Source organism: Aulonocara stuartgranti, assembly GCF_965226115.1.
Source record: "Aulonocara stuartgranti genome assembly, chromosome: 5".
NCBI lineage: Eukaryota > Metazoa > Chordata > Actinopteri > Cichliformes > Cichlidae > Aulonocara > Aulonocara stuartgranti.
In genome coordinates this window covers 39,322,739-39,346,730 of record NC_138943.1, presented here as the reverse complement: position 1 = coordinate 39,346,730, position 23,992 = coordinate 39,322,739, and the positions used below count along the sequence as shown (strand labels likewise).

Below are 23,992 nucleotides of genomic sequence, written 5' to 3'. Positions count from 1 at the left end.
GATCACAGAACAGTGCCCACCGCTGTTAAAAAAGTAAAAAGATGGAGTGACGGACAAGGTAAGCGACTCGTGGTGTAACTGACGTCAGACGCCGGAGATTTTGGCGGAAAATTTAAGCGAATGGTAGTTTAGAATTCAACAAAGTTTCTTTAAGCTTCAGTATTACCAAATATACTAATCAATTGTCATATAACTAACAACATCTGTCCTATCATCTCTAACACCCTGGAGGACAACGGGGAGAGTTTAGACGCTCTCCAAGATTACATCGACCGCTGTTTTCAAGATTTAGTCATGAAGAAGGCCCAGAGTGCATCTTCCCCGCCAAAATTGAGACGCCGTCATCGAAGAGATGTCGCCCGGCGGACTACCCCGGCACAACATCGCCTGCCGGCAAAGACATTGCAGACATACTGGAGTCAATCGACAAGCGATTGTCCAGTTTCGATGCGAGGCTGTCCCTGGTGGAGATTTTACACCGGGAATTTAAATCTCTGAGAGAATCCCTGGAATTCAGCCAGCAGCAGGTGGAAACGCTTGCCGCTGAAAATGCCACGCTACGGGAGTCGGTCAAATCTCTCACCGATAACGTGACCAAGCTAAACATAGAAAATAAAAAAAATAAGAGAGTCCGTTATCGATCTACAAGCCCGTAGCATGAGAGATAATGTTCTGTTTTCTGGTATTCCAGAATCTGTCGGAGAGGACGCGGCGGCAACGGTGAAAAGCTTCATTAAAATCCACCTGAAGCTGCCGGAGGACACCGTAAAGAACATCGCCTTCGATAGAGTACATCGCTTGGGGGCCGTGAGGTCGCCGGACGGGAGACCACATCCAATTGTGGCCAAATTCGGCCACTTCAAACAAAAGAAACAGGTGAAAAGCCGTGGCAGGGAATTAAAAGGAACGGACTTTTTTATTATGTTGCTCTTTGCTGTTTGCCCTCTCTTCTGTTTTTTTTCTCCATACAGGTGATCCAGGTGTTTTGTTTGTGTTTTTGTTTTTTTTGTTTTTTCTTCCTCCTCCCCCCCCCCCCCCCCCCCCCTTCTCCCCTTTGGTTTTCTTTCTCTCCCTCTCTTTCTTTCATTCTTTCTCCCTGTCCTATCCCCCAGTCATGTCTGTGTTTGATCCAAAAGATCCAAACGGGACACAAAAAAAAAAAAAAAAAAAAGGAACGGACTTCAGCGTGAACGACCAGTTCCCAAAAGAGATCCTGGAACGACGCAGGGTCCTCTTCCCAATCCGATGTGGCTTCATGCGGAAGGGCTCCCGCGCTGTCATCGCTGTGGACCGGCTCTACGTGGATGGACAGCTGTACCGCGAACCCGGCATCACTCCGTGGCTGTATTAACCTCACACCAGATAAGAATCAGCTACACCCTTTCCCTATCCACTCACACTAGCTTGCATTAACTTAACATTAACATCTGTTTAACTTACCAGTATCAAATCGCATTTTAAGTGTGATATCATAGCACTCTCTGAACACTTACATTGCACACTCATTCTTGGAGGCGACCTCAACCTTGGACTAAATGAAGACATGGATAGGCTCAACACAACAGGAACTCAGCGCAATTGGCAGTCCACAAATATAATCAAACAGTATATGAGCGACTTTGGTCTTTGCGATGCATGGCGCTCTCTTCACCCCACCAGTAAGGAATATACTTTTTTCTCACATGTCCATCACTCCTACTCTCGTCTGGATTATTTTTTGGTCGGCAGCTCACTGCTGAACGACATTTCAGACACTGAGATTCACCCTATAGCTGTCAGCGATCATGGTCCTGTATCTTTAACACTAATGCACAAGAATAATACTACGCCAAGTAAAAACTGGAGATTTAATATATCACTACTTAAAGATGAAGACTTTATTAAATATTTTAAAAAAGAGTGGACTTCATATTTAGACTTTAATGACACTCCCGGAATATCTGCTTCTGTTCTATGGGAAGCAGGGAAAGCTGTGATGAGAGGTAAAATAATTTCTTTCTCATCACATAAAAAGAAAAAAGAAAACAAAAATATTCAGGAATTAGAAAAAAACATCAAATCACTAGAAGAAGCCTACGCGTCCCACCAAGATCAGGAAACATTGAACAAAATACGCAAAACAAAACTAGAATTAAATGAGATAATTGATAAAAAAAACAAAATTCTTAGTAGTCAAAGGAGCTTGCAAAGAAAAGCGTCTGGACTTCTTTAAGTTGCTTGAAGACGTTTCACCTCTCATCCGAGAAGAAGTCCAGACGCTTTTCTTTGCAAGCTCCTTTGACTACGATGACCTGGATGACTGAGAACCTTCACAGACAAAATTCTTAGTACAAAGACTACGCCTACAAAATTATGAACATGGTAATAATTTCTAGCAAACCAGCTAAAAATAAATAAAGAAAAAACAACTATATGTGCTGTTCAAGATTCATCTGGGAACACAATATATGAACCGATACAAATAAACAACATTTTCAGGGATTTCTATAAAACGTTGTATTCACCACAAATAAACCCATCTAAAAAAGAAATTGATCAGTTTTTAGACAACATAACTCTTCCAAAATTATTAGACACTCAAGCAATGGCACTGGATTCACCACTGACACCAGGTGAACTCCAGGAAGCCCTGATAAGTATGCCCAATAATAAGGCTCCAGGTCCAGATGGCTTTCCTGCAGAATTCTACAAAGAATTCTGGTCGATTCTAGCACCAGTTTTCTACAGAACGTTGTTGGAAATTAAAGAAAAGGGCAGACTTCCATCAAATATGAATTCTGCAAACATTAATCTCCTGCTAAAACCAGGCAAAGACCCTGTATATCCCTCAAGCTATCGTCCAATATCCCTTATAAATGTAGACCTTAAAATAATCTGCAAAGCTCTCTCAAAGAGACTGGAGAAAATAACCCCCCTCTTAATTCATCCTGACCAAACTGGTTTCATAAAAGGTAGGCACTCATCAACAAATACACGTAGATTACTTAATTTGATAGACTACTCATACAGTAAAAACCTAGAAACTACAATATTCTCTTTAAACGCAGAAAAAGCATTTGACAGAGTTAACTGGAAATTTCTATTTGCAACTTTACACAAATTTGGTTTTGGACCCTCTTTCATAAACTGGTTAAAAATATTATATAATTCCCCAACAGCTTGTGTTAGAACAAATGACCAGACATCCTCGAGCTTCTGTCTCTTGAGGGGCACCAGGCAGGGATGCCCACTCTCCCCTTCACTGTTTGCAATTTATTGTAAAATAATATTGAGCCACTAGCAGCAGCAATTACACAGGCTACAACAATTAAGGGCATAAAATGTAAGAATGTAGAACATAAAATCAGCCTTTATGAGGATGATGTGTTACTTTTTCTCCAAAACTCACAAACCAATATCTCTGGGTAATTGCATTGATAAATTCTTTGTCTCAGATTACTCAATTAATTGGTCAAAATCTACAGTCCTTCTGATTAATTGCTCCTTCCATAATTCTTCTCCTGCCCCACTGCAATCTGGAAATATAAAATATTTAGGTATGGAAATCTCTCCTAAACTTTCAGAATTAACTAAATTAAACCACATCCCACTTTTAAAGACAGTAGAAGGCGATCTGGCTAGATGGAAATCTTTACCCATAACACTCATGGGAAAGGTCGCCGCTATAAAAATGATGGCCTTGCCAAAAATAAAATAATAAATAAGCCATCACAAGATTGGTTCAGATCTCTAGACTCGTATATTTCTAAATTCCTTTGGAAAGATAAACCCCCACGTATCAGCTTAAAAACACTACAAAGGACCAAGGATAAAGGAGGATTAGATCTGCCAAACTTTAATCACTATTTTTTAGCCAACAGGCTTCAGTTCATCTCTAGATGGTTTAAACACACCCTCTTAGATGAACCTTGGCTAGATGTAGAACAAGCACTATGCAATAATCTAGAGATTTCAGACAATTTATCAGCTCAAACATCAAACGACATGAATGCTTCAAAAGCATCAGCATCAGCTCTTCTCTGACAGCATGGTGGGAGTTTCTAAAAATGACAGTCTTCATTAAATTCAAATTCAAATTCAAATTTTATTTGTCACGTACACAGTCATACACAGTACGATATGTAGTGAAATGCTTGGACAACTGCTCGTGACCTAAAGAAAACAAAAAAGGAAAAGGCTATGAATAAGATAGGAAATAAATATGAAAAATTAAAAAGGGTAAATTTAACTAGGAAGGAATAAAATATAAATTAAGGTTAAAAATGAAATAACTGTACAACACAAATTAGAATGAAGGGTAAATTTAACTGGGAAGAATAAGATAAAATATATAAATTAAAGTTGAAAATGAAATAACTGTACAACAAAATACACAATATAGAACTATATAAGAATGTATGAAGAAATATAAATAAATATATACACAATAACAGCAGCGTGATTTAAGTAATGAAGTGAAAACAATGTCCAGTGTGTGTAAGAACTGTATGTGTGGGTCAGGACTGTGTGGTGGTGTGATTGAGAGACCGTATCGCCTGTGGGAAGAAGCTCCTCCTCAGTCTCTCTGTGTTGGTCTTCAGGGAGCGGAATCGCTTTCCTGACCTCAACAGAGAGAACAGTCTGTTGTTCATTAATCCCATGCAAACGTACACCTATCTGGAACAATCCGGACATATTACAAAACAATAATATGATAAACTTTCCAGATTGGAGTTGCAAAGGAATTAAATACTTCGAATATATAGTGGAAGGAACAGACTTTATTTCGTTTGACAGACTAGTTACACAAAATGGGATCAACAAGAAGCGATTTTTGGAATATCAACAAATTAAATCCATTTTTAATCTAAACCCCCCCAAATTATTGTCTAAAATATACAGAACACTTTCTAAAATAGATGAATCAATATCCCTTCCTATTGCAAAATGGGAAGCAGATTTATCGATCAGCTTAGACCAAAACCTTTGGTCTCAGATATGCTTAAAAACCTTTCAATGGATCAGAAATCCCAGTTTGCAATTAATACAATACAAAATATTACACAGAGTGCACTATACTGGTCATAGGATGTTCAAGATGGGCTATACGCCTTCCAACAACTGCTCACAGTGCACAGCAAATACACCGGACAATTACATCCACGCTCTTTGGTTCTGTCCACCAGTTCAGAAGTTTTGGCGTGAGATATGTGAAGACTTATCAAAGTGTCTGAAATGCAACATTCCAGCCTTTAGTGTGCATGCTGGGCAACTTGGATGAGGTCACTGCAGAAATAAACACAGCCCACGTTGTTTTTACGGCCCTATGCATCGCCAAGAAAATGGTCCTCATTAACTGGAAAAATAATCTTAATTCTAACCAATATAAAAACCATCTAATAGATCACATTAGTCTTGATACAGCCTCTGCCATCACATTTGATCAATCCCTTTGGGCTCCTTTGATCGGCTTCAGGAGGGGCCGCTTGCCCCTCCCTTTCTTCCCTCCCCATCCTCACCTGCCTCCCTATTCCCGCTCTACTACACCCACCCACACACGCAGGGCTTGGGGTGCAGGTATGTCACCAAGGTGCAGGGGAGGCACTCCCGCTCTGTCCCCTTCTGGCCACCTGTGCCTCAATTTTATTCTGCAACCTAGATGACCACATCACTCACACTCTCATAACACATACATATAGGGCCTTGGGGGTGGGCACGTTTTACAGCATCCAGAGGATGGTCAGTGTATTCCAACCCACCTCTGGCGCTGGGGTGCCAGTTTATATATTATATTTATAGTTTCAGTTCTTTAGTGAACCTGTACTTGGCCTCTCTGTAGCAGTCCCTGTCTCCGCTTCTGAACGCCTTTCTCTTTTCCAGCCACAGCTTTTTGAGTTTAGGAGTAAACCAGGGTTTGTCATTGTCCCACTTCAGGTCCTGAGTGATGGTGGGACTCATTCCGCTTCCTGGGTACCACCATCACTCAGGACCTGAAGTGGGAGCCCACCATCACCTCCGTCATCAAGAAAGCCCAGCAGAGGATGTACTTCCTGAGGCAGCTGAAGAAATTCAACCTGCCAACACGGACGATGATGCAATTCTACACTGCAATCATCGAGTCCATCCTCACCTCCTCCATCACCGTGTGGTACGCTGGAGCCACTATCAGGGACAAACAGAGACTGCAGCGTGTTGTGCGCTCTGCTGAGAAGGTGATTGGCTGCAGACTCCCATCTCTGCAGGACCTGTACACCTCCAGGACACTGGGGCGTGCAGCCCAGATCTCAGCTGACCCTTCTCACCCTGGACACAGTCTGTTTGACCTGCTCCCCTCAGGCAGGAGGCTCCGGTCCATTCGCACCAGAACCTCTCGCCATAAGAACAGTTTCTTCCCCTCTGCTGTTGGACACATGAACAATAACCGTACGACTGTTCCCACCACTAACACATGACCCTACGCTGTGTTCACTGCATCATTCCATGTTTTGGCACTGATCACCACCTGCACTCATGTATATATCTTTCTACGTAGCACTTTTAATTCTTATTCTCATGTATATATCTCATGTATATCTCATGCATATATCTTTCCACGTAGCACTTTTAATTCTTATTCTTACTTTTATTTTTTCATGTCTATTTAAGCGCAATTTATGACAGTATGTTTGCACTGAAGCACGGCAGCAATTTCCCAATGTTGTAAACCTGCTCAACATTTGGCAATAAAACCCTTTCTGATTCTGATTCTGAGTTAGGTTGTTACACATATGAGAGTGGCTCTGTCTGGTGAGAGGTCATGAGTCGGCGAGGTGAGACAGAGTGCATTTGAGGTCAGACACACACCCACACATCGTAGGTAGATTCATTTCTAGGTAAGAGATCAGACATATTTCGCAAGCTTGCAACTGCATTTTGTGCCTGCATAAGTGATAGTTTGTTGCAGAGCATGCATCTGATGTTCCAGAGATAAGCAAGAGCAAGATGAGCTACCGGATGCGCCTGGCTTGGAGACGAAGAGAATGTTCTTTTCAAATGTGTCAAAAATTGTCAACAGAACATTTGTGGTTTTAACTTATGTATGTGATGTATTTGCTTGACGCATGTGGGGGCGTAAGAATACTCTGAGGTTATAAAAACAACTGCTTGTGTAATTTTGGGCAGAGATCGACGCTGATTGCGTAACGGTGTTCATCTCCCCACACGTGTGTTCATTAAAATCATCGTTTGACCAAACTCTCCTGGACCATCGTAGTTTTGTTCTCATCCTCAATATTCTGGACACGCGACACCTCCGATTTATGTAACCGGGTGTCATTTCTGCTGATGTAATTATTCTCATTGGTGAATTATAATTCTGCTGAATTTACATTTAACCTTAGGCAGCAGCTTTAAATTTCCCTCAATGTGGCCTGCTCTGGCCCCTGGAAGACAATCAACTATGGTTGCTGGTGTCTCTAGTTTCATATGTCTCAGAACATCATCCTATCCACCACTGTTTCTACTTTTCCCAAAAACAAGCAAAATTTGTGGCAGCTGTATTTTTCACACTCTCTTTCAACTGTTTACGTTCATATAAAAAGTATATCTGTGGCGGGGCGTGGCCTGCGGTGCCGTGCAGAGGAGGCGGACGCACCTGTACAGCATCCGCAATCACGCCCCGCCAAATTAAATATTGTACTGGGTCCTGTGGTTGGGTTGTTGTTGTGATAGTGTTGAGCGGGCAGCGGGAGAGCTGCAGCTCTGTGAGTATTGTGGACAGCAACCGTCAAAGCTTTAATAAAAAGCATCAAAATGCCACTGGGTCTGCCGTGTATGTTTACAATATCATTGTGTAGCATTTTTACCACATAAATGGTAGAGTTAGGATATGTCATATGCTGACTTGAAAACCAAAAGTGGTTTTGCCAAATCTAACAATCATTCTCCATGATCAATCATGCTCACCTTAATTTGTGTATCAGAGCTAGCCACAACAGTTTTGTTGGGAATGATTTCACTGCCTGCATATAGATTATGCATTATCATGTGTGCTACCCCAGACACCAGCTGTAACAGGAAGAAAAACAAAGGCAGTTTTCAGTCATTTGAGTTTGCTGGGAGGGTTTGAATCTATGAAGGCTGGAGGGGTTGAAATGTCCAACTCGTGCTCATATAATAATCTAATCACACTCACACACACCTTTACACACAAATACTGAAAGCTTATTGGCTATTCAATAAAGAACTTTGAAATTACTTAAAAACAATAGCATTAGCATTCGATAGAGTTGCACCTGCATAAATTACACTGATTACCCCTTCAAAATAGAAGTGGTAGTAACACATAAGATGTTAATATGATATGCAATTTCAAATCTCATCTCTCAGCTCCTCTGTCAGTGACACAGTCTATCACCTTGAAATGCTGAGCTGAAAGACAAAACCATTAAGTTCTGTAACTTTTTTTTTTGGCATATATTTTCCTGATTGCAATTTTAAATTACAAGTTATAAGACTGAGTGCAGTGTTATTTTATTATCCCTGCATATTTATCTACTAATTATGGACCATTTCAGTAGCTCCAGAGTACGTTGTGCCTTAATCTTTGTTGGTGCGATTCACTAAGTAGAGCCCCCTTAAAACTCCCAATGAAAATGCAACATGGTTGTTCTGCTTTGCTGATTGTATTCCACCCTTGTGTTAACCCCAGGGGTGAATATAATTATATAATCCATCCTACAGGGTGGATAAGATCTAATTTGCTCTCACATCCAACTCTTTACATATGGAGGTTCATAAACCTCCCGGTATCATAACATTTAAACACATTTAAGCTTAACAAGATTTGATGGGTTATAGGTTTACTGATATACAGGGTGGGCCATTTATATGGATACACCGTAATAAAATGGGAATGGTTGGTGATATTAAAGTCCTGTTTGTGGCACATTAGTATATGTGAGGGGGCAAACTCCTCAAGATGGGTGGTGACCATTTAGAAGTCGGCCATCTTGGATACAACTTTTGTTTTTTCAAAAGGAAGAGGGTCATGTGACACATCAGACTTATTGGTAATGTCACAAGAAAAACAATGGTGTGCTTGGTTTCAACGTAACTTTATTCTTTCATGAGTTATTTACAAGTTTCTCTTTGTTCACAGCCATTGACGAAGAGGTTATCACGTGAGGAGTGGATCGAAATTGTGTTGATATCTGGTGAACGCAGTAACCGGGTCATTGGCTGAATTTCCCAGCCACTTAATGAAGATGCTAAAGAGACAACTCACTCACTGTCTTGTTGATAAGAAGCCACAGAGCACAGCCGTTTGCCTCCAACAACACTGGACAGGGAGTACACCAACAGTGTAAGTAAACTCTGTTCACTGGCAGGTCAGTATACTTATTTATTAACTAGATTAAACGAATACTGATACTGTCATATACCATTCCAATACTTTGATTTGGAGAAAATGTAGGCCTCATTACTGCTCCTATTCTTTGGTTTAAGAAAGTCTTTTATCAATTTAGTTTTCTTTTCTGAGCATGTGCAGGGATTTTTTGGGAAAGATAAAAATTAATAAATAATAATAAAAAAAATCAATCAAGAACATAGGAGCTTACACATGAGATTAACCCCTACAGAGTAATAAATATAGCATTACTTTTCAAAAGGTAAAGTCAAATAAAAAAATATGAACATTAGGAACAGCATTCAAACAAATAATCACTTGTTTTGAGGAACAGCACTGTCATCCAGTCGCAAGTGTTTGCACTTTGTAAAAGTGATAACTTTCCTGCTACTTGAATAAAGTAGACCAGGGGACGGCACCCCTGGGCACACGTGCAACGCGAAGGGTTAACTGATGGCACGACCATAGCTGGACTGGCCATTGGGCCTGATGGTGATTTTTTTGTTTTTATGGGCCGATGATTTTGTATATTTTTTTGTAACGGTATGAACAATGAGAGGTGGTGGATTGGCCAGATGACTCAGTTATTTGGTGGTGACCATGGCGAAGCTTCCACAGAGGCTGGCAGGTGGATGAGGGAAAGGGGAGGAAGGAGGAGGAGAGACCCGAGGCGGCCGCCGGTCCGAGTGTCAGGTGAACTGAACTTCAGGTAAGAAGTTATGACCTGCAGTCTATCTGGGTCAGATATAAACCAAGTTTAGGTGGAGTTTATTTTCCCTGTGCTGACTTTTTAGTTACAATAACTCATACCATGTACTAGCTAGCATGACGGAGTTTCTATACTGCTGGGTGGGTGCTATGATGTTACTGATCGTGAACTTTATTTTATTCATAAGGTTAGTTAGTAGAGTTGCCAACCGTCCCGTAAAAAACGGAATAATCTCGTATTCAGAGAAAATATTACGCGTTTTGTGTTGAGCTGAGAAGGAACACAGTTTGTCCTTCAGCTAGAATGGAAAAAGACACAAAGCTGGAGTTATTTTGCAGCTTTCCTCTTGATAGAAAGAGAGAGCAGATTTCTCCTGTTTTGGCTTCCTGTTAAATCCAGAATTCAAAATCCTGCTCCTCACATACAAGGTCTTAAATAATCAGGCCCCATCTTATCTTAATGACCTTGTAGTACCATATCACCCTATTAGAGCACTTCGCTCTCGCTCTGCAGGCCTACTTGTTGTTCCTAGAGTATTTAAAAGTAGAATGGGAGGCAGAGCCTTCAGTTTTCAGGCCCCTCTTCTGTGGAACCAGCTTCCAGTTTGGATTCAGGAGACGGTGACCCTGAATCCTCCCTTAGTTATGCTGCAATAGACGTAGGCTGCCGGGGGATTCCCATGATGCATTGAGTTTTTCCTTTCCAGTCACCTTTCTCACTCACTATGTGTTAACAGACCTCTCTGCATTGAATCATATCTGCTATTAACCTCTGTCTCTCTTCCACAGCATGTCTTTATCCTGTCTTCCTTCTCTCACCCCAACCAATCACAGCAGATGGGCCCGCCCCTCCCTGAGCCTGGTTCTGCCGGAGGTTTCTTCCTGTTAAAAGGGAGTTTTTCCTTCCCACTGTCGCCAAAGTGCTGCTCATAGGGGGTCATATGATTGTTGGGCTTTTCTCTGTATCTATTAGTGTAGGGTCTACCTTTACAATGTAAAGCGCCTTGAGGTGACCGCTGTTGTGGTTTGGCGCTATATAAATAAAATTGAATTGAATTGAACTGAATGTACATTTTAGATAGTGAAGCGATAGTTTTAGCTATAGAGTAGATGATCCAGAACTGCTCATCTGGACAGCAGTAATGACAAACTCCATTTTTAAAGAACCTAACATAAACCCCAGCTGTGTCCTTAAGAGGTTGAATTGTTTATTATCTTATAACCCACCACAGTGTCCTTGAACAGGACTGCTGTACAGATAACTATTATTTTGTGAGTAAATGGAGCCTTTATCAGACAGCTCAGGGCTAGAAATGCAGAAGGGCAAGATGATCACATTTCTGTGTAGACTAACTACTAGCCTGGTGGGCAGAAAAATAAGACAGGTGAGTGAGAGGGCTGAAGCTAAGGAGACAAATGACAAGCTCTCTGTGCACTGGCACTATCAAAAGGAGACAATAACCCCAGGTCTTTTTGCTTGGCTGAATTTCCCAGCCACTTAATGAAGATGCTAAAGAGACAACTCACTCACTGTCTTGTTGATAAGAAGCCACAGAGCACAGCCGTTTGCCTCCAACAACACTGGACAGGGAGTACACCAACAGTGTAAGTAAACTCTGTTCACTGGCAGGTCAGTATACTTATTTATTAACTAGATTAAACGAATACTGATACTGTCATATACCATTCCAATTCTTTGATTTGGAAAAAATGTATTACGCGTTTCGTGTTGAGCTGAGAAGGAACACAATTTGTCCCGGACTTCAGCTACAATGAAAAAGACACAAAGTTGGATTTATTCTGTCTTTGCTGCACAGCTGCCTCTTCTCCTCTCATTCTCTCCCCTCCCTCTCCTGTTGCTACTTCAATCATGAAAACTGATCAATGATCAGCTGATCGGCTCTCTTGTTTGTTTATCGCTCACTTTGCGCCGAAAGAGGAAACCAGCGGATGTCGCGCTAAACAACAGCAGCACGTTTAAGCTTGATGATGAAACATGAAGATGAAACCAGGAGATGTCCTTACTGGATCATCAGAGCTGAACAGGTGATGGAGAAACAGGTTTACCTTTTAGGTGACATGGATGAGTTGAAGGGAAGTTATGAACTGTTTCTGAGAGACAAATATCACCTGGATCCTTTTCTAAGCAGCTGACAGCTGGTAACTGTGCAGGGGCGGGCCTAGCAAAGTGTTGCCAGGGGGGCAGGTAGGGCATTAACAGGGAGAGGGGGGCACAAAGAAATACTTTTCTTTCTTATTCTCATTTAAAATGTCTCGCTTTTAATAAATAATTATCTGAATCTTACAACCAAAGTTTTAATCTGATGTCAAACGTATAGAAATCATACATATACCAACAAGACTGTACATCACTGTCACCACAGTGTTTGTTTTTATTCAAAGGCTTTATGGCTTTAATAACTGGGGGGCCGGTCTCTAGTCAAAATGCCCGGGCTGTGTTTTTGTCCCAGTCCAGCCCTGGGCACGACATGCAGTGAATTAATCTGAGAGGGTGGATTAAAAAATAAATGCCGGGCCAGCAGTGCACATCGCAAATTAGCTCGCATAGACACATTAGTTGTGCCGCTTCCTAATGATGGTATCTCAGCTAACAACCCCAACTACCAGATTCAACTTGTAATTGGCTAAAATCACTTCGCCTACCGGTGAGAGGGACGTTGCTAGCTGGCAGTCTTTTAAAGCGATGTTGAAATTTCCACATTCTGACACTTCAAATGCTTCAGGAGCTGTCGGCTCAGCGCAGCATCAGCACCACGGATACATCCGTAGACTCGAGACAGAATTCACAATGTGTTTTCGGGACTTTCAGGTGTTTGGACCAATGTTTTCTTTTCTGATCAAACCAGAAAGGTTTGTCAGCTGGATTTGTCTCGCATTAACTGGCTGGACACAGAGGACATCGAAATGCAGCTGATTGAACTGAAAAGCTCGACTCTGTGGGGTCAAAGTTTGCAGAACTACGAACTCAGCTGGAATCCACAGCTGTGCGTGTTCATGGAGCTGCATGTTCACCTGCTGGACATCACTACCTGACAGGTTTAACCCTTTAAAGCCAGTTGGAGCGGGCACGCTCCGTTTCTCATAACTATTTTTAGATCCCTGTAGAACCTGAACCGTGTAAGCTAGCGCAATAATTTTTTTTGCATATGAAACTGGAGGAGTTCCAAACTCCCTTTTATTTCCAAAATATTGGAAAAGGTAGTTCTAAAACAACTACAGGCCTTTTTAGATGCAAATGCTATTAATGAAAAGTTTCAGTCTGGTTTTAAACCTCGCCACAGCACAGAGACAGCCTTACTTAGAGCCTTACTCTGGATATTCTGTGGTCTTAGTTTTACTTGACTTGTCTGCTGCTTTTGACACGGTTAACCACAACATTCTTCTATCAAGACTGGAACATGTTGTTGGTCTCAAAGGTACGGTTTTATCTTGGTTTAAATCCTACCTCTCAGAGAGGTCGTTCTCTGTTGCTATGGGGCAACACTCCTCGGCTTCTGCCCCTATTTATTGTGGTGTGCCTCAAGGGTCCGTGCTCGGTCCTGCTCTCTTCTCTTTGTACATGTTGCCCTTGGGATTAATTTTTAGTAAATACAACATCTCCTTTCACTGTTATGCCGATGATATCCAGATTAATTTACCTTTGAAATCCGATGTGACTGCTTCTTTGCCTTCTTTTGCGTTCCTCTGTTCAACCTCTGTTCAACTGTTTGCATGAAGTTAAAATTTGGTTATCACATAATTTTCTTACATTGAACGAGAATAAGACCGAAATCATAGTCTTTGGTAGTCACACTCCGCTAGACCAGTTAGCTGATGCCCTAGGCCCTCTCACTAGCCATCTTTCGTCCACTGTAAGGAACCTGTGAGTGTTCCTGGATGGCTCTTTTAAACTCGAGAAACAGGTGTCCACTGTGGTAAAAAACAGCTTTTACCAGTTGCGTCAGATTTCCAAAGCAAAGCCGTTCCTTCCTTTAAAGGACCTTGAAACGCTTATCCACACATTTATTACATCCAGATTGGACGACTGTAACTCCCTCTACTCGGGCCTCCAACACTCCTCTCTTTGCCGGCTCCAGTTAATTCAAAATGCAGCTGCGCGTCTTTTAACAGGTACGAGAATTCATGAACACATAACTCCAATTTTAGCCAAATTACATTGGCTCCCTGTTAAATATCGTATAGATTTTAAAATTCTTTTGTTCACTTTTAATATTTTGAATAATTTAGCACCCAGTTATCTTTCTGATTTACTCCACTCATACAATCCCAACAGAGCACTTAGATCGTCCAACCACAGGCTCCTAGCACAACCTAGGACTCGAATGAAGTCGAGAGGTGACCGGGCCTTTGCATCTGTGGCACCCAGACTCTGGAATAACCTCCCCGTTCATATTCGCACTGCCGAGTCTATCCAGTCTTTTAAATTACGCCTTAAAACTTATTTTTTTACTTTGGTTTTTGATTCTGTCTAGTTGGCTGTTTTAGCTTGTTGCGTTGTTACCTATTGTTTGTTGTCCTCTTTTATTGTTTGTTTTAACTGTCTCATGTTTTTATTGACTGTGAAGCACTATGATCAACACTGTTGTTTTAATATGTGCTATATAAATAAATTTTGATTTGATTTGATTTGATTACATCTTATGCCATCAGCTTGTCCTCGGTCACGGTTTCCTTCCACATAAAGCTTTGCAAAAATTGCATAAAAAGCACTTGCAGCAACAAAAACATAATATTCCAGAAACACGCTTTGCCGATCCGATCAGCTGTTCATAACACTTCCCACATTGAAAAAGCTGTCAGCGAACGATCGCATGTCCACCATTTCCTGCCCGGAAGTGACGTCATTTTCGCGGAAAATGTAGTTGTAGGCCTTAAAAGCCTATACTGGTGTTTTTATAAGTCATGTTTGACTTTTCTGAATAGTTGCTGGGATGCTTAGAACTCGAATTGCACTGCTGGAAATAGTTTATTTTGATGCACCTGCTGTTTTCTTTGCAAATTTGCATCATAGGATTGTTTTTTCGTTTTTCCTGCAGTATATAAAAATTGCTGTATCTCTAAATTAAACTATGAAGACACTTAAAATAAATTTCCTGTTGTTGTAAACTATTTTTTGCAATTTTTTTGTATTTAAAATTTTGAGGGATAAACCTCTTAAATTTCTCCAAGTAGAAATTTATGTAAAAAAACAAACAAAAAGATTTTCAATTTTCTTGTAGTTTATTGCACTTTTTTGCAATTAATGTAGTTACTATGGACTTAATGCATACATATATTTAAAATATGGGCTATACTGGTTGTATTGATGTATATAAACTTGAAATGCTCCCAAAAATGGCTCCACAGCATGTAAAAATATAAAGTAAGCTCTGGCGGACTTGGTTCTATGGTAGGTCTTAAAGGGTTAACTGGCTTTAGAACATTGCAGAGGCCTTATTGACAGTGTTTGGCTCTACATGTCTGTGTGAGCAGGTTTTCTCTCACATGAGTCCTCAGGTAGCCTCTGAATGCTGGACACTCGGAGACCTGTGTCTCTGAGTGGGAGACCAGAGATCACAGTAACATGTGTGTCTCTGTATTAACAAACATGCCATATTGGCCCAGTTTATTTTTCTTATCATTGTTATGAGGAGACCATAAATAGCATTTGGATTTTCTGTTGTACAGTTGTTAAGAAATATATTCTAAAACACTTCTTCAGTAGAGAATCAGAGAAGAGAAACACACAGAACTTCTTGCTAACAAGGGCAGCCTCCAGAACTGAGACTCGCACTGAGAAACTGCCCTGGTCTTTATTTATACTCTTCAGTGAGCGTTTGTTCCTTACATTGGATCGTGGAGGTGTGTGTGTGTGTGTGTGTGTGTGTGTGTGTGTGTGTGTGGGGGGGGGGTCAGAGTGTGGCCCCATATACGACTTCCCTTAACCTGCTGGTCTGGAAAATCCAGCAGTTCATCTATATGTAAAAAAGCACTTAAACTAAACCTGACATAGCTACGTTAATCCTACCGTAAAACAATAAGACAAGGTACGACCTCTCCCAGGATGTGGGGGTGAACGCCAGAACACCTTGAAAGAATGTCACAGACCCCCTAGGATGAGACATTCTTTCAATATGCCACCAAATATATACTTCTAAACATGATTACATGCAGTATTCTACCATATCAAACGTATATCATTAAAATATTATACTGACTACTAAGTACAATTTTCCATTGACAACAGTTCATTTGCTGTTATGGATAAAAAGTTTTTTTTTGTTTCAAAATAGCTGATAAGTATTCGCTGACAGCTGCCAACATCTGCGAACAAATATAATCCTATAAAGTTGTTTTATATAGTGTGTAACTGTTAATATAGAGCGTTATTACATTTATTGCTAATGCAATCATATGGCACATTGACTTTTGAGGAAATTTTCGATGGCACGTGTCTGTGAACGGAAGTCACAGTTTTGTTTCAGTCAAACGAGTTGAAAAGTGTTGAACTCACACTGACAAACTGCAAAAACTAAACTAAGGAGCAAACAGAACAAATGGTCGCAAGCAGTCTTGCTTGCTTTATTTAAAGTAGATTTATATATATAAATACCTCTGTGCCTGGTATAGATATGAAAGTGGTCATATTTTTTCAGTTATATGTACACTAATATATACATATTGACTATAACGGCAGACTGTATGTAAACAAAACTCAACAACTTTTTTATGCTGTGCAGTGTATAAATGACTGGACATTACAAATGTGATGATCAGCAAGCAGAGACATTGCTTGACTAATTTCTATATATTACTAAACACAATAAATGCATGTACCAACAAGGCCTTTGTGAATGTGTCATAAACAGTGAAAGATTTCAAATTTCAGTATGTGTTATAAAAGTAGAGCGAAAACTTTGACAGAGAAAGCTAGCAGAGCCCTATGTAAAGCTCTTAAAATATGACCTTTTTTTCTGTTGTTAACCATGAATTGCTAGCAGATTATTGCATTGTGCTGTGTTGATCCACATTCCACAAAAAACCACTGTAAACTGGCTAAGCACATAAAGGTTGGACCAATTACCAGCAACAACCACAGGCTTCCAGCTATAAAACAGGACACTCCCTCAGCAGCTACTTTTCACATGTAGTTGTTAAGCGCTGAGATATTACACAAAGCACATTAAAAACTGGGGAAAGAACTTCAACAGTTTCCCATAGGCTAACACAACGCAAGTGGAAGGTCTTGGCTGTAGTGGTGCATATTTTCCCTTCCTCTGCTCTCTGGTAAATGAATTAATTAAACGAAGGAAAACTCTAGGAAAGTTGGTCCGACCAGCATACGTAGCCTTAGCGTTGTTCTCCTTCGCTATAACAACTCAAGTTTGCAAGCACTAAACAATCCCATAGTGCCACCTACTGACATTCTTTGGGGGCAGCAGTTAATTTTCATGAGGCAAATTTTAGGTGGGTTACATAAATAATTTTAATTAATTAATTAATTAATATATATCTAATATATACATGTAGCTCAAATGACTGACATTTTACTCTACCCTGTAAAACTTTGTGACATGTGTATGTATCTTTGCAGATAGCGTAACTAGACTGCTGACAAGATCAGACAAGCCTCAGGACAGACAATTAGTCGCTGCACTGTGCTTCACAGCTCACCAAGGCCGCCTGCATAATTTATTTTTTTTTTTTCCAACACATTTTAAACCAAATCTTTGGATCCACTTCACACTTTTGAAATAAATAGCAAACAATAAATACATAAATCATTCAATTAAGTCAGTCAGAAAGAAAAGAAGCTGTATTAGCTGTGTCAGTACACACACACACACAAATAAAACACTGCATAAGTTTTTCAAATGCTGTCAAATTATCTTGACATTTCCTGCAGCTTCTGTACGACATTGGTGGCTTTTGAAGCTGTTTTCATACAATCAGTATAAGAGGCCATTGCTTCCCTGTCGGGTGGAGTCAGAGGCAGTTCTAGCTGAACAGACTAAACGGCCGGGATCATATGGTATTCTGAATTTTTTCTAATTCAAAGCCAGCATGGGTGATGATTGGGCTCAAAGTGTACAGTCATGGTAAAAAAACAAAACCAGTATGCTCTTATTCACATCTCAGGTTTCAAATATCATTCTGAAAACTGTCTCGTCATTACCAGGTCTTACAAAAAAAAATCAGCAACAAATCCATGAAACATCCTACCTCGTCATTATCAGCTTAACTAAAGCTAAACTGAAACACAAAAGCAATGTGTGGAAAAACTACAAGGCCGATCCAATACAGCAAATCTGGATAATAAGTCCATTCTCTGATCCTGTGAGTATTACCCTGTAGGCAGTGCAGAGCTTGGACAGAGCTGAGATGTGACTCTATATTCTGGACATCTAGAATATGCCTACTCTGATAAAAACCAGCAGCCCTGAGTAGCGTTGCAGGCCTGGCATCTTACCAGCCACACCCACTGCGGCAGCTCCCGTCTTGATCGGTGCATCTAATTAAAAATTACACAATAATCAAATCACTTGAATTGCACTTGTCTAACTCTATTTTGTTCTGCTATTTAACAGGGGGGACATGGAAAAGAGAAGGGTCAAGTCCTATAGGCATGACCCAAAGAGGACTATCAGTGATTATCAGTGGTCATTGTCACTGTGGGCCACTCTTTTTATGATATTGCCGCAGCGCACAGCTTTGTTTATGCACAGCTTTCTTCAGGTCACAGAGTTTCAATGAGATTGAGGTCTGGACTTGAGTGTAACATTCACATGCGCTATTTATGTAACGCATTTGTGTATATGCACTATTAGTGAACGAGGGCCATTGATTTAAAGGTCTTGTGTTTTTTTAGATGTAGCTCTAAGCTAAGCCTGTCATTTGGAAAAGCCTTCCAAATAAGCCGCTTCAGTCTTTTACTAATTAAATTTGTGGTATGAATGTGTAACATGCTTAATGAGGCCCTGGAATTAAAATGTACCTATTTGAATTTTTGCACTTTCTCTGAGACAAAATCTGAAATCAAGCGCAATTTCTTGATTCTTTTTAAGTTATTTTTTTATACTGAATAATGGCATTGAGTCATATGTATCTTATGTCATGCTGTATTGTTCATCTGATTTACCTATTTTTCCAACTTGCCATATTAACATTATTACGTAGTGGTACACGAAACTGACGGAGGGTGTACTTTCTTTTTACACCGTTCTTGTGTACCTCTCTATCACTCTATTTGTGGAAGGAGAGGAGAGTGATGGAGGAGAAACCCGTGCTACGTCACCTCACAGATGACCAAAATGAAAATGCTGTGTGTGCTCACACATAGTTTGCAAGAACACCACCAAACTTGAATCCCAGCCTCTCTAGGATATCAACCCCTGCTGCTTCGTGGACATGAGATGAGCCCGCAGTTCCCACCGTCTACCACCGCCACCTGCAATGCTACCACCGAGCCTGGACACGAACACGTAAGGTAGCGCCGCTACAATTAGACACATGAACCAGGGGCTTCATAGTCCTAAGACTATGCTTTCTCCTCACCATCTACTAGCCATCCTGTTTTCACGACTCCTCAGGACAATCTGGCACGGAGTGCTAACAGTGACCTTGGGTCTTTGATTCCAACATTTTGCATTTCTGTTCAGGACTTTCTTTGAAAGTAGGAAATCATTTATGTTTTTCTGAATTAATTATCTTTAGTTCTTTGTTCCTTTTGGTGTTAGTTCCCATTTGTGTCCACTCTGTCCTACTCTCACCTCCGTGTCCTGTCATGAGTCTCTCCACGTTTTTTTTACCTTCAGTCTCTCTACTCAAGTCCCCGTTGTCATGTCTCTGTGTCGTCTGTCAATGTGGCGTTCTGTGTTCTCTGTCTTGTCAAGTTCCTGTCTTTAGTTCTTGTCTCTGTGTTTATCTCTTCCTGTTACTGTGTCCATTTCTCTGTGTTTTGTCCTTTGGTCCATTAATATTTCTTTGTCAGTCTACTGTGACTCATCTTCCACCAGTGAAATTAGAACCTTTACATGCTGGTTTCCTGTATTGTTAAATAATGAATTAAGTTTGTGTGGAACCATCCATAGATAGCTATATATTATGAAATTATCAAATCTATATGTCATAATATTCTGAGTAACATTTATATTTAAAAATTGAATTAATATCGCATTATTCAAACTAAAATCGATTCGAATCAGGAAATCGATACATACAAACCATACACGACAGCAGCTCTCACTGCCATCTTGTAAACCTTTCCTTTCTCTCTTGCTGCTATCCTTCTGTCACAGATCACCCCTAAGACCCGTCTCCATGTTTCTTCACCTCTCTTGTGCTCTTGTGTCTGTGGCTTTGGTAGGTCAACCCTGGGTAGGTAACTCATCTACCTTCTCTATCTCTACTCCTTGTGTCTTTGCTGTTTCTTTCATGCTAAGACAGAAATTAAATAGCATACTTTCGGCATTGATGAGTGACTATGTTCAGTTTTACAATACTAGTGTACAAACCCTTACACACAGTTTTATATTATCAGATTCTGCAGACCAACACCACCATGTTTGTCTCATAAGGACAGGAAAGAAGAGAATACGCATGTTTATTTTTTACAGGTTTCTATACTGAATCGAAATAGGTTTCATATCCATTCATTTATAAATATTTGGTGAAAGCACTCAGAAGTGCATCTGCTACTGACAGCTAATGAACAGGAAGTCAGCAATTAAAGATAGAATGCTAACACGCTAATTCAAAGCATCAACTGAAAGTTGGAGATGCCCAGAGGCTTCATGTACGATAGCCATTTCCACCTGATGTACTTTCAAGTACCTTCTGCTCATCACCTTGCACACTGAACAGCTACTGACAACTCAGGCAAAATGTAAAAATTCATTTATGATCCAGTTTTAAGTGAACAAATACAAAATATTGTTTTTATTCCAGAATTTCTACTTTCAGAATTTCAGATTAGTGAGGCTAGTCTGAAAGTGGCCAAATTCTTCATTGAGATAAATTAGAAAATGTAAAATGCAACGATTTACAGGATTGGTACTCAGTAGTAACTGTCATGGAACCATGCTTTTTAACTGCCCCGACCCAAGGGCAGGCACTGATGACAGCGTAGCATTGAGGGAGTTTATTTATAGTGCAGGAGCATGGTGGGGACTTAAACTAACAAAACCCAAACTGGTAGAAACTAACAAAAGAACATAAGGAAAGTAGAAAACATTACAAAAACTGGAATGCCGGGAAGGAGGAGCCTGAGACATAAATACAGAGGATGATACAGAGGATGGCATGCAGACAAACGAGCACAGGGCTTAAATACACAGAGGGATAGCAGGGGAATGAGACACAGGAGGAGAGCACAGCTGGGAGTAATCAAACATGATGAGACCAAGGGGAAGCAAAACTGAAAACATGAACATAGGACAAAGTAAAACAGGAAACATAACACAGAGACGCAGACTTGACAAGGGGAGACAGAGCTAACAAGGAACACAGAGACAGAAACCAAAAGACTAGAAATCACCAAAGAACTAGGGAGCTAGAAATACAGCAGTCCCTCGTGTATCGCGGGAGTTACGTTCTAAAAATAACCCGCGATAGGTGAAATCCACGAAGTAGCCAACTTTATTTTTTTACAATCATTATAGATGTTTTAAGGCTGTAAAACCCGTCACTACAGACTTTATACACTTTTCTCAGACAGGCAGGAACATTTTCAAATTTTTCTCTCTTGTTTAAACTCCATCCATCCATCCGTTCGCTTCCGCTTATCCTTTTCAGGGTCGCGGGGGGCGCTGGAGCCTATCCCAGCTGTCATAGGGCGAGAGGCGGGGTACACCCTGGACAGGTCGCCAGTCTGTCGCAGGTTTAAACTCTCAAAGTTCAAACCGTAAAGTTTTTGTAGTCCAGTATTATAGAAACCAAAGGGCCCCACGGTTGCCTTAGACAGTGCAAAACGATTCGTCAACATTGTTGTTTGTTGGGGAGAAAACTTACAAACATACAGTACAGCACTTCAGAATCACACTGCTAGCAATCACAGATTTATGTAAATTTGACAACCTGAACGCACCCTGTACTGTACAAGAGACACGGCATGGAGGAGATTGATTGACAATGCTCCACAGCCAATCAGAACACAATGCGCTGTAAAAAACAAACAAACAAACAAAAGCATGCAAAATTGCACAAAAAAAATAAATCCACAAAACAGCGAGGCTGCGAAAGGTGAACCACGTTATAGCGAGTTACCTCTGTACTGCAAACCAAAATCAAGAGACCAGCTGTGAAAACGTTTGATGAAATTAGAGATCAATGATAGTACAAAACTCAAAGCACTGGTTCGCAGTCCCAGGAAAGTAACAGTCTGTGCTCTGCAGGAATGTTACGACTCTACAGACAGGGACATGCTTAAAGAGACTTGTGTGGATGTTTCAGACATGCATACTGGTGTCATACTCAGAGGTGGGAAGGAGCAAAGTACAAATACTTTGAAAAATACTTTGTTACTGTAATTAAGTAAAATTTTAAAACTTTACATGAGGAGTGCCAGTTGTCTGGATTAAAATCATTTTCATTAATGTTGTGGTGCAAGCCGTAAAGGCACCTTTTTCACAGAAGAAAAAGAAAAAACAGTGTCTTTGTCCATCGCTCTAATAAAGCTAACACAACAAAGTGTGTGGACAGCCCCAGGGAAAGAAGGCTCTGAAAGGTGCTAAGAAACAAACCCGCACTGCAGCACACAAAGCTAAACACCTCTAACCTGTAAGTAATGAAAAGATACGTCCGGGCACCACAGGCTTCCTGTTGACCAGTGCGAAGGACAGCTCAGTCTGCAGGAACACAGCCGAGAGCTTGATGAGATGCTGTCCGAAGCGTAGAGTCGCCATGTGTCACTGACTGCCAGGCCTGGAAGAAATGCAGGTGCAGCAGGTTGTCAGTAACATCACACTAAACAAAGCTTCTGTTCACTGGCTGTATTTATGGTCTGTCCCAGGCAGAGCCCTCTTTTTGTGGGCTCTACCAGAGTCTGCTTTGTAACTGAAAGGCAATTTTCCAGCTGTAATTTTCTCACATTTTGTTTGGTTCTATTTTGTGTGTTGATTTGTAGGTATTTGAGTATTTGTTGATTAATGATAAGTGGGATGTACTGTGGCATAAGATTTACCGCTAAGTTTAACTTTGTTTGCTCCAGATGTGGTAGTTGTGTAGTTGTGGTAGTGTACACACAGGGCCAAACCTCGGCTTAGCTATTCTCTGAGTGCACGTTCAGAGCTGAGCTCCATATATTTCTGGTCCTCATTAATACTGCTAGTCTGATAAAACAGAGCTGAACTTAACTGAAGTTAAAGTGGAGAATTGTAGGCAGTGAAAGATACGTCTTTTTATTGTTTATTACAAACAGCCAGAATAGGTTTCATGGTGACTCATGTTCTTTTTTGAACAGAGCACACACACAAAGCCACTTTCTTTTTATGCTGTCTAATATTGTTACATACCAGTGAAAATGTCCATTAATATACTGATATTAACTCGGAGACATGCATAATGTGTTCAATCAATTTCTGAATCCCACAATATGTAATAATGACTTAAATATGCTGGAGCAGCCTGATGTGTACGTTTAAGGTGGCACATGCATTCATTAATGCATGTGTGGTTCAGGATCTGACAGTAAGTATATGTTCTGCAACATGTCAACGGTAACACTTAGAATTCAGTTTATATTCTTTTTTTTTTTTAGTGGAATAATTTATAATAAATCAGCCCTCCTTTGAATAAATAATGCGTTCCTCCTGTGTTGTTGGATTGATCCAAAGATCACTCCAATTTACACATTGATCCACACACTAATCCTGATATAAGAGCATCTGTTGTATTGTTGGGAGGTCAGTGATCCCTCAG

At 40.5% G+C, this 23,992-nt stretch overlaps 1 protein-coding gene across 1 annotated transcript in view; it reads right to left on the bottom strand.

The window, feature by feature from the left end:
- Window positions 1-23,992, bottom strand: part of fhit (fragile histidine triad diadenosine triphosphatase) — a 168,876-nt gene that overhangs the window by 63,728 nt on the left and 81,156 nt on the right. The window contains exon 4 of the mRNA XM_082534115.1: window positions 22,872-22,996. Within this exon, the coding sequence (XP_082390241.1) occupies window positions 22,872-22,977 (106 nt within the window). The 5' untranslated portion in view covers window positions 22,978-22,996. The remainder of the gene's footprint in view (window positions 1-22,871; window positions 22,997-23,992) is intronic.